At 42.6% G+C, this 14,069-nt stretch overlaps 1 protein-coding gene across 2 annotated transcripts in view; it reads left to right on the forward strand.

The window, feature by feature from the left end:
* Positions 1 to 6,359: 6,359 nt before the first annotated feature.
* The window catches only part of rap1gds1 (RAP1, GTP-GDP dissociation stimulator 1), an 87,785-nt gene continuing 80,075 nt past the window's right edge, over positions 6,360 to 14,069 (forward strand). The window contains exon 1 of one of the 2 annotated variants that reach the window (XM_080195705.1): positions 6,360 to 6,736. In XM_080195705.1, coding sequence (XP_080051831.1) covers positions 6,733 to 6,736 — 4 coding nt within the window. In that variant the 5' untranslated portion in view covers positions 6,360 to 6,732. The remainder of the gene's footprint in view (positions 6,737 to 14,069) is intronic. The other variant, XM_080195714.1, reaches the window with a different exon arrangement.

A 14,069-nucleotide genomic window follows, 5' to 3' on the forward strand; every position in this document is an offset into this window, starting at 1 on the left:
AGCTTCATTGCAGTGTTAATGTAAGCCTACTTGTGACAATAAATAAATAAACTAACACCAAACCCATGGCTAAATGAATCATAGAATGGTTACTGCACAGAAGGAAGCCACTCAGCCCATCAAGTCCGTGCCAGTTCTTTGCAACAGCAATTTAGCTAGTTCCACCCACCCTTAGTCTTTAAAATATTTCTATTCAGGGAGGCAGGGGCATTACGATATTGTCGCAGGACCAGTAATCCAGAGACCTATGGTAATGCTCTGTGGACCCAGGTTCAATTCCCACCACAGATGGTTTAATTCAATTAAAAAAACATGGAATTAAAAGTCTAACGAAGACCATGAAACCAATGTCAATTGTTGTAAAAACCCATCAGGTTCACTAATGTCCTTTAGGGAAGGAAATCTGCCATCCTTACCTGGTCTGGCCTAATGAGGGATGAAGAATAATTGCTGGTCCAACCAGTGATGCCACACCCCATAAGAGAGCAAAGAAAAAAGAACTTATTTTGAAAACCATGGTTAAATCGGACTCCAACACACTCTCAGGCAGTGCATTCCAAATCCTGAATACACAACTGCATTCTTCATGTAGTTTTCAGTTCTCTTGCCAATCACCTCAAAGCTCTGAAGCAGGCATACAAACTCAAAACGTTAACTCTTTCTCATTCCACAGATCCAGCCAGGCCCGTTGAGGTTTTCCAGTATTTTCTGTTTTTATGCCTCAAATGTGTCCTCTGGCAACACTGAAGAACTCTTGATCTTTGCTGTGATATTGTACCAGACCTTGAGATGGGCCAAGCTGAAATTTTCAGTGCACCATAAGGCACAGTGGTTAGCACTGCTGCCTCACAGCGCCGGGACCCGGGTTTGATGCCCAGCTTGGGTCACTGTCTGTGTGGAGTCTGCACGTTCTCTCCATGTCTAGGCACCTTTCCTCCGGTTTCCTCCTACTATCCAAAGATGTGCTCATTAGGTGGATCGGCCATGATAAATTCTCCCACCGTGTACCCAAACAGGCGTCAGAGTGTGGTGACTAGGGGATTTCCACAGTAACTTCATTGCAGTGTTAATGTAAGCCACTAATAAGTAAACTTTAAATAAACTTTAAGGTGGCTGTTACCTCTCGGAACAAATCCTGGGTGACAAAAAAATGCGTAATCTTTCCCCAAAGCTAACATCTTTCTGCATAATGAGTACACAAATGAGCTACAAAATATACAATCAGCAACACCCGAACAACTGTGCAAACAGAAGAGATGGTTGAACTCTTCCAGGAAGAACAAAAGGCTTGCAGAATCCAATGAGATAGAATATTTAGCAATGTACTGCATTTGGGATCAGGAGCTATGCCTGCCCTTGCTACAGTGTTAAATATTGATGATATTAAGCTCACACAAATAGAAACCCACAGGCTTAAGTTTATTCATAGCACTTGATTCCTCAAAGCCTTCAAGTTCTATGGGCACTGGGTGCATCCTTGCAGTTGGCCAAGTCAGTTCAAAGACTTTTTTAAAGACTTCTTATTGTGCAATCTTGCACGGATTAAAACAAAAGCTTCCAGTTGTTAACTTCGGTTGCTCTTTTCCCATTTTAAACATGATGCACTGATGTAGGGAGGTGGGGGAGGCACGAAAGAGTTATTAAATCCAGCGCGAGAAGTGAATTAATAATTGTAGAGCCATGGCCATTAATCTAAAGTGCCTTGCAATTGTGTCATTTGGTTTCCATGCGTCATCACTTCACTGAATTAAGGGGTTCTGATTTTTTTTTCTGAGAACTGGCAAGTTCCAAAATCCAGCATGGACTCAATCCCGAGGTTGTCAGTTTTGAGACACACCACCTATTGTGGCTACAGCCCTTTCCTTCTGACAAAAACTGCTTTCCCGAGCAGGATGAGATGATATGTGCCTCCAAGGGTTGGTTTTCCAATTTGTTTGTATTGCAGCAAGGGTAACACGAGTAGGGATGTTTTTAGTGGGAACTGCAGCAATTTGAGTCTTGGCAACACCAGATTCTACATGTGCACTGCTTCACCAACACCTCTCTTAACTCCCTTTGATTTGTCATGCTGTTTGTTTGCTATCCACGAGTAATTTTTGGTAATAAGTATATGCATTTGTGAAGGCCAGATAAACACATGAACAGCGACAACTTGTATTTTTATAAAAGACCTTTAATGTAATAATTTACAAAACATTATAAAGCAAAACTTGACACTAAGCCAGATAAAGAGATATTGGAGTAAATGACCAAAATTTGGTCACGTAACTACTTTTCATTGAAGAGAAGTAGGTAGAAAGAATAAGAGATTTAGGGAGGAGGTTCTGGAGCTCCCAGGGGCCTTGGCCACCAATGCTGCCATATTTAAACACAGGAATGCTCAAAGAATCCAAAGAGGTCACAAACATCTCGGGTGTTGTAGGGCTGGAAGAGAATACAAAGATAAGGACAGGCAAGGCTCTGGAGGGATTTGAAATCAAGTATGAAACATGGAAGGATTAAAGCACATGGAATTCATCCAACTGGCTATGTCTGTGCTGGCCTTCTGAAGCAGCAATTTACCTATTGACACTGCCCTGCCTTTACCGCATTGCTCTGTAGGCAGCAGGTTCCAGATCCTAACTACCCACTGCATGAAAAAGGTTTTCTCTGATGTCACCATTGCCAATTACCTTAAGTCTATGTCCTTTGGTTCTTGACCCTTCCACAAATCATAGAATCCCACAGTGCAGAAGCAGGCTATTCAGCCCATTGAGTCTGCAACGACTACAATCCCACCCAGGCCCTATCCCCATAGCCCCATGCATTTACCCTAGCTAGTCTCCTGACACTAACAGGCAATTTGGCATGGCCAATCCATCTAACCCACACACCTTTAGACCGGAGCACCCGGAGGAAACTCACACCTGTTCCAAAGAACAAAGAAAATTACACCACAGGAACAGGCCCTTCGGCCCTCCAATCCTGCACTGACTATGCTGCCCGACTGAACTAAAACCTCCCTACCCTGCCAGGGACCATTTCCCTCTTTTCCCATCCTATTCATGTATTTGTCAAGGCACCCCTTAAATGTCACTATCGTGACCAGATCCTAATGAGATCCAAATGGAAACAGTTTTACCTTATCTATTCTCTTTGTGATTTTGAATATCTCTATCAAATCTCCTCTTAATCTTTTCATCTCCAAGGAAATCAGTCCCAACTTCTCCAGTCTTTCTATATAACTAAAGTTGCAATGCAATGGAAGTCCCATTCTCCTGAATCTTTTCCATACCGTCTTTAAAGCCTACATATCCTTCTGGAAATGTGGTGCTCAGAACCAGACACAACAGTCCAGTTGAGCCTAACCAGTGTTTTATACCGCTTTAACACAACTTCCTTGCTTTTGCACTCTGTCAATATTGATAAAGCCCAGTACATCAAATGTTTTATTAACCACTCAGCCTGTCCTGCCATCTTCAATGACTTATGCACATATATATCCAGAACCCTCGGGCCTTTTTTTGTTGCAGTAGGACTTGAGTATAGGAGCAAGGATGTCTTACTGCACTTGTATAGAGCCTTGGTGAGACCACATCTAGAGTATTGTGCGCAGTTTGGTCTCCTTATCTAAGGAGGGATTTACTGGCCATAGATGGAATGCAGCAAAGATTCATCAGACTGATTCCTAGGATGACAAGATTTGTCGTATGAGAAGAGATTGGGGCAGCACAGTGGCATATTGGTTAGCACTGTTGCCTCACAGTGTCAGGGACCCAGGTTCGATTCCAGCCTTGGTTACAGTTTGTGTGGAGTTTGCACATTCTCCCCAGCTTTTAGGTGTCTGTGTGGGTTTCCTCCGGATGCTCCAATTTCCCCTCACAGTCCAAGATGTGCAGGTGAGATTGATTGGCAATGCTAAATTGCCCCTTAGTGTCAGGACAATTAGCAGGGTAAATAGATGGGGTTACAAGGATAGGCCGAGATGGGGTTTGTGGTTGGTACAGATTCGATGGACCAATGGCTTCCTTCTGCACTGTAGGGATTCTATGGTTCTCTGAACTGTGCCTGCATTCACTGAGGTTTAGAAGAATGAGAGGGAATCATTGAAACATCAACTTTAAATGTAACATTCTGACCGACTGGATACAAGGATGTTGTTTTGTCTAGCTGGGGTCACAATCTCAGGATATGTGGCTAGGCCATTTAGGACTGAGATGAGGAGAGAACGATCTATTCTTGCTCCTATTTTCTATCTCTGATGAATCTGAAAGAAAAATTAAAAAAACAAACAGTTGGATAGGAGCAAGAACAGCTTCTTCTCTGCTGCAATCAGACTTGTGAATGGACCTATCTTTCTCTACACCCTAGCTGTGATTACATAGATGATCTGGAGGAGGGGGCTGAGTGTAGGGTGACAAAATTTGCTGATGACACAAAGATGAGTGGAAAAGCAAATTGTGTGGAAGGCGCAGAAAGTCTGAAGAGAGATCTGGATAGGCTGTGAGTGGGCAAGGACCTGGTAGATGGAGTATAATGTTAGCTATTGTGAGGTTATCCACTTTGGTAGAAATAATAGTAGGAGGGATTATTATTTAAAGGGTGAAAAGCTGCAGCATGCTACGGTGCAGAGGGACCTTAGGGTCCTTGTGCACAAATCGCAAAAACCCAGTCTGCAGGTGCAGCAGGTGATCAAGAAGGCGAATGGAATATTGGCCTTTATAGCAAGGGGGATAGAATATAAAAGCAGGGAGGTCTTGCTGCAACTGTACAGGGTACTGGTGAGGCCGCAGCTGGAGTACTGTGTGCAGTTTTGGTTGCCGCACTTGCGGAAGGATACATTGGCCTTGGAGGGAGTGCAGAGAAGGTTCACTAGGCTGATACTGGAGATGAGGTGGTTAAGCCTATGAGGAGAGATTGAATAGACTGGGTCTGTACTCGTTGGAGTTTAGAAGGCTGAGGGGAGATCTTATAGAGATATATAAGATAATGAAGGGGATAGATAGGGTAGAGGTAGAGCGATTCTTCCTGCTTAGAAAGGATAGCAGAACTAGAGGGCACAGCCTCAAAATAAGGGGGGCAGTTTAGATCAGAGTTGAGGAGGAACTTCTTCACTCAAAGGGTGGTGAGTCTCTGCCTGTTGAAGTGGTGGAGGCTACCTCGCTGAATATATTTAAGTCATGGGTAGATAGGTTTCTGATAGACAAGGGAATTAAGGGTTATGGGGAGAAAGCGGGAAAGTGGAACTGATACACTTCAGATCAGCCATGATCTTGTTGAATGGTGGGGCAAGCTCAAAGGGCTAGATGGCCTACTCCTGCTCCTATTTCTTATGTGACTGCAATATTACATTCTGCACCCTCTCATTTCCCTCTCCCCTATGTACTCTATGAACAGTATGTCTTGTCTGTCTAACATGCAAGAAACAATACTTTTCATTGTATACAACAGGGCAGCATGATGGCACAGTGATTAATTAGCACTGCTGCCTCACAGCACCAGGAACCTGAATTCAATTCCCAGCTTGAATCATTGTCTGTGCAGAGTCTGCACATTCTGTGTCTGTGTGGGTTTCTTCTGGGTGCTTCAGTTTCCTCCCATAGTCTGAAAGACATACTGGTTAGGTGCAATGGCTATGCTAAATTCTCCCTCAGTGTACCCCAACAGGTGCTGGAGTGTGGTGACTAGGGGATTTTCACAATAATCCATTAATGTAAGCCTATTTATAGCACTAATAAATAAACTTAAGCTTACAAAAAAAAATGGTATGGTATGCTTTGTCTGTATAGCGTGCAAGAAACAACACATTCCACTGTATTCCTCTGTAAAGGGCAATAATCACCATTCAACTCTTCGGACTAGAGTTTACATACCCTGCCAGCAGCTTTGAATGTGGGGGAGTGTCTGGCCTTCCTGTCACCAATTCATCCCTTGGTATGTGACGACAAAACAAAATCAATTCAACTTAAATCAAAAGGAGTTTAAGCACAAATAACCCAAGTTCCCACTGAATGAGGGAACAGGATTGCAGGAAGGGGCAGAATGGCTTCATGCTTAAGTAGTCCAGGCGGAATACCTTCATGATTGGCATCTCCGGCAACCAATCAGAAAAGATGCTGACGTCACCTGGCCCGAAAACAATCCAATCAGGGTAAGGGGCACGTCATGAGGGGGCGTGTTTAGGAGCCCGCTCCAGCGGCAGGAGGCCGTGGCGTGGAGCCCCGTCCCTTTCCCTGTCCGGTGCGCAGGCGCGTGGTCAGTGTGATTGACGTTCGGATTGGCCAAACAGAAAGCACGTCCGGCATGACAGCAGGACGTTAGGACTTGCCGAGCGCACCAATGGGCGGCGATAAGGGGCGGGTCATTGCGGTGAGCTCGAGCGCATCCTCGGCTGGGCTGTGAGAGGCGAGAGAGAGAGAGGCTTGTTTCATTTTATTCGCCCAGGCCGCACACAACCCACCCCACCCACAGCCACCGCCTATCCATCAACAGTGCCCGTCTTCCAGTCAGAGGGCGAGGCCAAAGGCCCAAGTTTACCGTTCCGTACTCTCACTCCGTTACCCTCCCGATCCATTGCCGTGCCGAACCCGGGAGGCACCCTTTCTGAAGTCGCTGGAGAGCCGCAGCCGGCGAGAGGAGCGGGCCTTCCTTCACACCCCCACCACCACCGGGAGCTGGGCGAGGAGGAAGAGGCAGCGGTGAGAGAACAATAACAGCCGTCAGCGGGGGCCCGGCGCCGGAGCGGCGCGCGCCATGGGTAAGTGCCCCGTGCGCGCCGCGCCCCTGTGTGAGCGCGAGCCCCCGCCCGGAGGGGGGGAAATACAGCGCCGCGCATGCGTGAGCCCCGCTTCGTTCCCCCTATTCTCGACCGGGAGTTGTTGCACATGCGTGAGCCCCCTTTCCCCTGGTGGGATATGGTTGCGCATGCGTGAGCCCCGGTTTGCTTTCCCCAGCCCGGGCACTCGTGCGCCTGCGCATCTGAGCTCCCTTTTCCCCAGGGACCGTGTCCCGCATTGCAATAATTAACAGGCTTTGCAATAAGTGATGCATGCAATCCTTCTCACCTGGGGGTGCAAGCTGATGCACTGACCCTCTTAACGTATAGTGTGAGGATCACTGACTCATGTTTGTCCCTTAACCTACCCAAGTGCAATATTTTCAAATTGTTGTGAGTTTGGAGAACATTTTCTTCAGTATTAAAATCTCAATCTGAAGGAGGGTAGCAAGATACAAGCATCGCTTTCCTCTATTTTGTGCCCCTTAAAGTTCATTAATTAGTCGCAACTAGGCTTACATTAGAACTACAAGAAGTTAATGTGAAAATTCCTGAGTTGTTACACACCTGCGTCTGTTTGGGTACACTGAGGAAGAATTTAACGTGGCCAGGCCACCTAACTAGCAGGTCTTTTTGACTGTGGGAGGAAACTGGGGTACCTGTGGGACATGCAGGGGGAGAACATGCAGACTCTGCACAGACAGTGACCTGCGCCAGGAACTGAACGCAGGTCCTTGGCGCTGTGAAGCACACGCTGTGTGCCACCATGTCACCCCTGCCTTGAGCTGGGAGAATATTTTCTGCAAGGTTAAATCTCAATCTGAAGGAGAGTTGCAAAATACAAGCATCACTTTTCTCTATTCCCCTATTTGTCTGCAGTTATCTATCACGTATTAAGCTGATCTTTTTCTTCACCCTATCTGTAAGTGCAACAGTGTATTCTGCATCTTTTCCTTTTCTCCTGTGTACTCTATGACAAATGTTATGTTTTGTCTGTATAGTGTAAATAACATACAGTAAAAACACTTTTTACTGTATCCCAGTACATGTGACAATAATAATTCAGTTCAATGGTTTTTGGCAACCTGTGATGAGCAATCCATTGATGTGGATATGCCGGCGTTGGACTGGGGTAAACACAGTAAAAAGTCTGACAACACCAGGTTTAAGTCCAACCAATCTATTTGATAGTAAACTCACAAGCTTTCGAGGTTACGGGAGAACTCTCCATTCGCCTGAAGAAGAGCTTAACCTCGAAAGCTTGTGAGTTTACTATCAAATAAATCGGTTGGACTTAAACCTGGTGTTCTCAGACTTTTTACTGTGAACAATCCATTGCCAGGATGTATGTGCTGTTGTTGTTATTTTCTGGAGTACTGAGAACAATTTTTGCATCCTGACTTTGGATGGTCTTTTCTAAAATTGGAGTGCTGGATCTGGCTTTGAGCATCCCTTACTCAAGGTGGAGAGTCTAACCAGAGACTTGGTTCCGATTCTTGTCTTGTAAGAGGGTACCCAGGTGTTGCTAATCAGATATTGGAATCTGTCTTGATGCCCACTCTCTCAACTTGCATTCAGAAAAATTGGTCCTTAAAGTACATGCTTGTAGGGCAGATGAGTTGAGGGTGTTGATTAACACCTTAGTGGTAGGAGGCAGAGAGTGATGGTCAATGCTTGTTTTTGTGACTGGAAGTGTGTGTTCATTGGTGTTCCACAGGGATCTGTGTTGATCCTTGTTGTTTGTGGAGTACATTAATGACCTTAAATGGGAATGAGGGAGGTATAATTTTTCAGATGGCACAAAAATTGGTGGTGTGGGGAAATAGGTGCAAAACCTTAGATTACACGACGATATAGATGAGCTGGTTAGATGGGCAGAATAGTGGCAAATGGAATTTAACCCTGAACAGTGTAAGGTAATGCATTTTGGGTGGACTGACTAGGCAAGGGAATATTACAATAAATCGCTAGACAGTCAGATGTGCAGAGGATCAGAGGAACTTTGGTATTTAGATGAGCACTTGAAATATCATAGCATACGAGGCTACGGCCAAGTGCTGGACAATGGAATTAGAATTGATAGGTGCTTGATGGCCAGTGTGGACACAATGGGCCGATGAGCCTCTTTCTATGCTGTAAATCTAAAAGCCACAGAAACCCACAAAGTGACTGGAAATTTAGAAATGGGGATGTTTGCTTTTTTCCTATTGAACTGTATCAATGCACAAAGATGATTTTTGTTAATCAAGATTTGAGTGATGCAGCTAACGTCCTGAAGGCCCTAACTGGTTTCTGTGTCACGATGACCCCAGAACATGGATAAGGGCGAGGTTGACCTTTGGGTGTTATTCTTCCATGGCAAAATAGCTCCATGTTATTCTTCCATGGCAATACTCAAATGCTCAAACAGGTGCCAGAGGGTGTCTACAGAATTATATTCTAGGAAGGAGTTGAATTTCTTAGGAAAGACAAGTGATGATGAATTTTTAACCAGTTACCTTGTCCAACATACATTCAGTTATTTCCTAATGTTAAAATTGAAGAGAACACAAACTATATTACTTAGGCTTTCCTCTTTTATCTTCCTCTTCAGAGGGCCCCAGGTATGAAAATATCTGGTTCTACAATATGAATATTCTTAATTGTGCTTTCAAATAGTAATACAAGACTTAAGTTGCACACGTAGTAACTGTATGTGGTGTGTATCTGGAATTCTTTGTAAAATATAATGTTATTTTGAGCACAGCGTAATGAATTTTAGCCAGGTGTCCCCTTTCCTAGATAAGTTAGAAAATGTAATAGTTGACCTTAATTTTATGTAAGAAGAAGTCTTTCAACACTAGGTTTGGTGTTGTGAGACTTACTGTGTTTACCCCAGTCCACCGCCAGCACCTCTATTTTGTTTTATGGTCAGTGGCAAAATGATACGACTGCCCACCAAGAAAATTGCTGTTAAAGACAGGGTGATGTTTGTGGCATAGACTTCCCCATTCCAAATTTAAGTAGACTGAAATAAATAATAGGCATGTATGCATAGGGTTGAGGTAAAAGCTAAAATATGTAACATTTTGAATATTTGTAGTATAATTGAGAAATTTGCTATTTTTCATACATTGAAAACTTCTACTTTTATGTTATTGGCTTCATTGGTGATTACTTGATTCCACGCTAGGAAGCAGCCTCTTCAACGACAACTCCTGGATTTCCACGTTTGCAATTTCCAGAAATTGTCACTCTCAGAAACATTATAACATCAAAGAGCTGATGATTTTGTATTGGTTATCACTGCAAAGTCCAAATCAGTATGGTCTTCCAAATGCCCAGTCCTGGTAAAGCACGGTTCATGAAAACCTGCCTAGAACAATTTCCTAAAGGCAAATTTGCTGCAATCTTGAGCCAATGTCATTAAGAAAGTTTGCCAAATTGTGTACCCCATTGCAGAGGTGAAAAATAATTGCATTGGTATTTTCCATTCATCTAAGCTGTAGACTGCACATTCTTAAGCATAAAAAGTGACACAAGATCATATATTTTTAAAAATGCTTTCATGGAATGAGTGTCACTAGTAAGTATTTGTTGCCCATCCCTTATTGCCCTTGAGAAGGTTATGGGGTGTCTGTGAGGACCATGAGTTGGGCCAGATTTCATTGGGATGCGGATGAGCAAAAAATAAACTTAACTGTGGCAGTTAGCCATGGTATTTATTTCCCACAATATAATACCATACCAATTACTTAAATATTCCATTCTGCTGTACAGACATTCCACTGCCCAGACATTCCAATTGCATTGAGTGGTTGTTTTAAACATAAATGAAGTTTCACCCTTTGCATGGTACCACTGTACCATGCAAAGGGTGAAATGTTCCTAACCGGTGTTGCATGTTATGGAATTTAATCACCTTTCAGCAAATTGTTTTTGTTTTAAATAATACACCATAGACATGAGTGCACTCTGGTCTTAAGCATGTTAAATGTTGCATTTAATTAAGATTTTTTGAGCCTAGAGTAGTTCAATGCATCACTGATTCATTATTCTGCCATATGGGTCCAGTTCCAGTGGCAAAAGATAGTAAGTCAACTGTGAACTGAGGGATAGGTGTGGAGACAAAAATGAATAGAGAAAAATGGATCTTTTCCAGTAAGATCGATAACCTAGCAAAATTGGGCCAGAGGCCAATTATGTTGAGACTTGGCCGTTTCTACCCTACATTTAGTATTCTGTTTATCTGACAGGACTGGGAAGGAATTTGGAGCACAGCTGGCCAGACCTAGCACTTTGATATTTAAAAATAAAAGTAAATAATGACATTGATCAATTTTAGCCTCTAACATTTCTGTTCCAGTCAGTTGGAAAAAATGCTAGTTTCCTGGGAAAAATCCTACAGCTACACTTGCTGATGCTGCATTTTGCAGAGCAATCCACATTTAGGCAAAAGTGGTGTTTACAATGTGTTCATACAGGATATGGTGTGACAAGTAGTTTTTCAGCACACCGTTTGGCTCATTTTAACAATTTGTCTGCTAAAGCAGAAGTGAAATTAGTTACGTCTAAAGAAACAAGAAAGCTGAGTTATCACATTCAGGGTGAGCTGAAGCCATGATGATCCCTGTTGAACAATTGTTATAAGTTGAGCTTCACAACATTGTTGACAAAATGTTATTTCACTCCTTTCTCCTCCTGATTATCTCTCTCCCTTTATGTCACTATTGCAATCCATTTTTCAACAGAGGATAACTTTCCCGCAGTAATGTTGCCCTGAAGGTTGTTGACATGAGATCCAAGGTGAACTGATTCAATCAAATTTTAAAACAGTAGGGTTGCATTGGCTATGGAATCTTGGAAGACGACCACCAATGCATCCAATATTTGTAGGCTACTCCTTTTTAAGTACTCTGGGATGTAGATCATCAGGTCCTGAGGATTTATTGGCCCTCAATTCCATCAATTTCACCAAACCATTTCCCTACTAATTCTGATTTCCTTCAGTTCCTCCCTCTCGCTAAGTCCTGTGTTCCCCAACATTTCTGGTATAGTATTTGTATCCTGCTTAAGACAACCAGAGTATGTCATCCATTTCTTTGTTCCCATTTTAAATTCCCCTTTTTCTGACTGCAAGGGATCCACGTTTGTCTTCTACAATTTTTTTCTCTTCGGATACCTATACAAACTTTTACAGTTTATATAGATTGCTAGGATAGGCAAAATTCTGCAGTGAGAAGCCAGCGTGTCCATCTCACTGATGTATATGTAAATACATGTTTCCTTAAAGGAATTGCATACAGAACTTAAAAAGCAAAATAACTGCAGATCTCAGGATATCTGAGATTAAACAAACTGCCAGAAATACTCAGATCTGGCACATTTTGTGGAGGGATGAACAGTTAACATTTTGGGTTGTGGTCTTTCATCAGATGCAAGGTCACAACCTGAAACATGGACTTTAGTATAACTGTATACATAGTGCAACTGGAGGGGGTACAAAGTCGTACTAATTCAGTTGAAAAGGTCAAAAAAAAGTTTGAGAACTAGTTGAATAGAGTGATGCACTTTAGGACCCAATGGCTTACTCCCATTCCTGTCTTAACAAACTGTGTTTCTTTGGAATGAATGAAATAATTATTTTTCAATGATTATTCAATAGCCTTGCATGAACACTTAGTATATTGTATTTAATGTACCAGTTTTACTTGGGTACCTTGTCCCATTGCTATTGAGAGCAATATGTTGTACCTAATTTGGCATAAATTAATTTAGGTCACCTCACCAGTATTGTAGAAATTGTATACTTTAAGTCATATGTCCTTTATAGATGTGTTATCGGAGCTCTGGCATAGGGGTTCATGGATAGTTGAGTGAAAGTTCCCAGTAAGCAAAGAGCTTTCCCATTGTAGTGGAGAGCCTTCATGTGTCCAGTAAATTAAGTATTTGGCATGACCAGAGGGTTTGTATGTGGAAAAGAATGGTATTCTGTGAAAAGGAATGGTATTTTACCATTGTCTCCTCTTGCTGCTGTGTATGGCTGGCTGTATTTTGCTTCTGGCAACTTTCTAATCAAGACTAATAATTCAGAAGAGTTCCATCACTTCTGTAAAATGTGATTCAATACTTGTTTTTTTTGTGTAAAAGATAGTTAAATCTGGTTTACTTTTGCAGTTTCTTAAGTACTTAATTGGCTGTAATGTTCTTTGGAATATACTGGTATCGTTAAAGGTATGACATAAATTCAAGGTTTTACATGGCGCTAGGTATATATTGCTGAGCAGAAATTTCAACGAGTTTGTATTAAGAATTGCAATTGGGTATCAGTCTATCATTTAAATTGAATGATAAAGTGAAGAAGGAAAAGAAATTCATAGAATCGTAGAAACCATGCAGTGCAGAAAAGGGCCACCTGGCCCATCGAGTCTGCACCTACCACAATCCCACCCAGGACCTACCCCCATATCCCTACACATTTACCCGCTAATCCCTCTAACCTACGCACCTCAGGACGCTAAGGGGCAATTTTTTTTAGCATGGCCAATCAACCTAACCTGCACACCTTTGGACTGTGGGAGGTAACCGGAGCACCTGGAGGAAACCCATGCAGACACTAGAAGAATGTGCAAACTCCACACAGATAGTGACCCAAGTCGAGAATCAAACCCAGGTCCTTGGAGCTGTGAAGTAGCAGTGCTAACCACTGTGCTACCGTGCCGTATCATAATAGTAAGCAAAATTCATTGGATATTAACTTCCTGAAACCAACTAAAATGTGTACTGTTGTCAGTGCTTAATTATGAAAGTGTGCTCCTAAGCACAGAATTAGATTGTATTACTTTTCAAAATTAAAATTTTCAAAAGAGAAAGAGTTTCTGGGGTATCCAAGTTTTTAATGGAATGCACTGCACAGAACTTTTATAATGCCTTTGTTGCAATTGAAGGTCTGGTACATGATTGAAGCTTGTAATCAAAAGTGGGCTGCTGGGCAGATTAACAAACTGAACAAATGATAGTCCACTGTTTTGAGAGAACAGTGAATATATTCCCACAAAAAAGCTTGTTCATACTTCCCAAATTCTGCCTCCCACATACATGTGTATAAAATGCAATGAATAGATTAATTAGTTCTAATATATTACAAAAATTCCCTCATGTAGTCAGACCAGAGACCTGATTTGTCTATTGGCCTTTTTGTTTGTTGGTTTATATAACCTTTTCTTCAGTTTCTTATGCTGCCAAAAACGTCTTGTGAATGTATTGCAATAGACTGAGGCTGCACTTCTCGGCCTTTTGGCTAAGTTCAAGTGTAGTGTTGACATGCTGTGCTTGG

This window comes from Carcharhinus amblyrhynchos, chromosome 1, assembly GCF_965287045.1.
Source record: "Carcharhinus amblyrhynchos chromosome 1, sCarAmb.v2.hapA, whole genome shotgun sequence".
In the NCBI taxonomy this organism is placed as follows: Eukaryota; Metazoa; Chordata; class Chondrichthyes; order Carcharhiniformes; family Carcharhinidae; genus Carcharhinus; species Carcharhinus amblyrhynchos.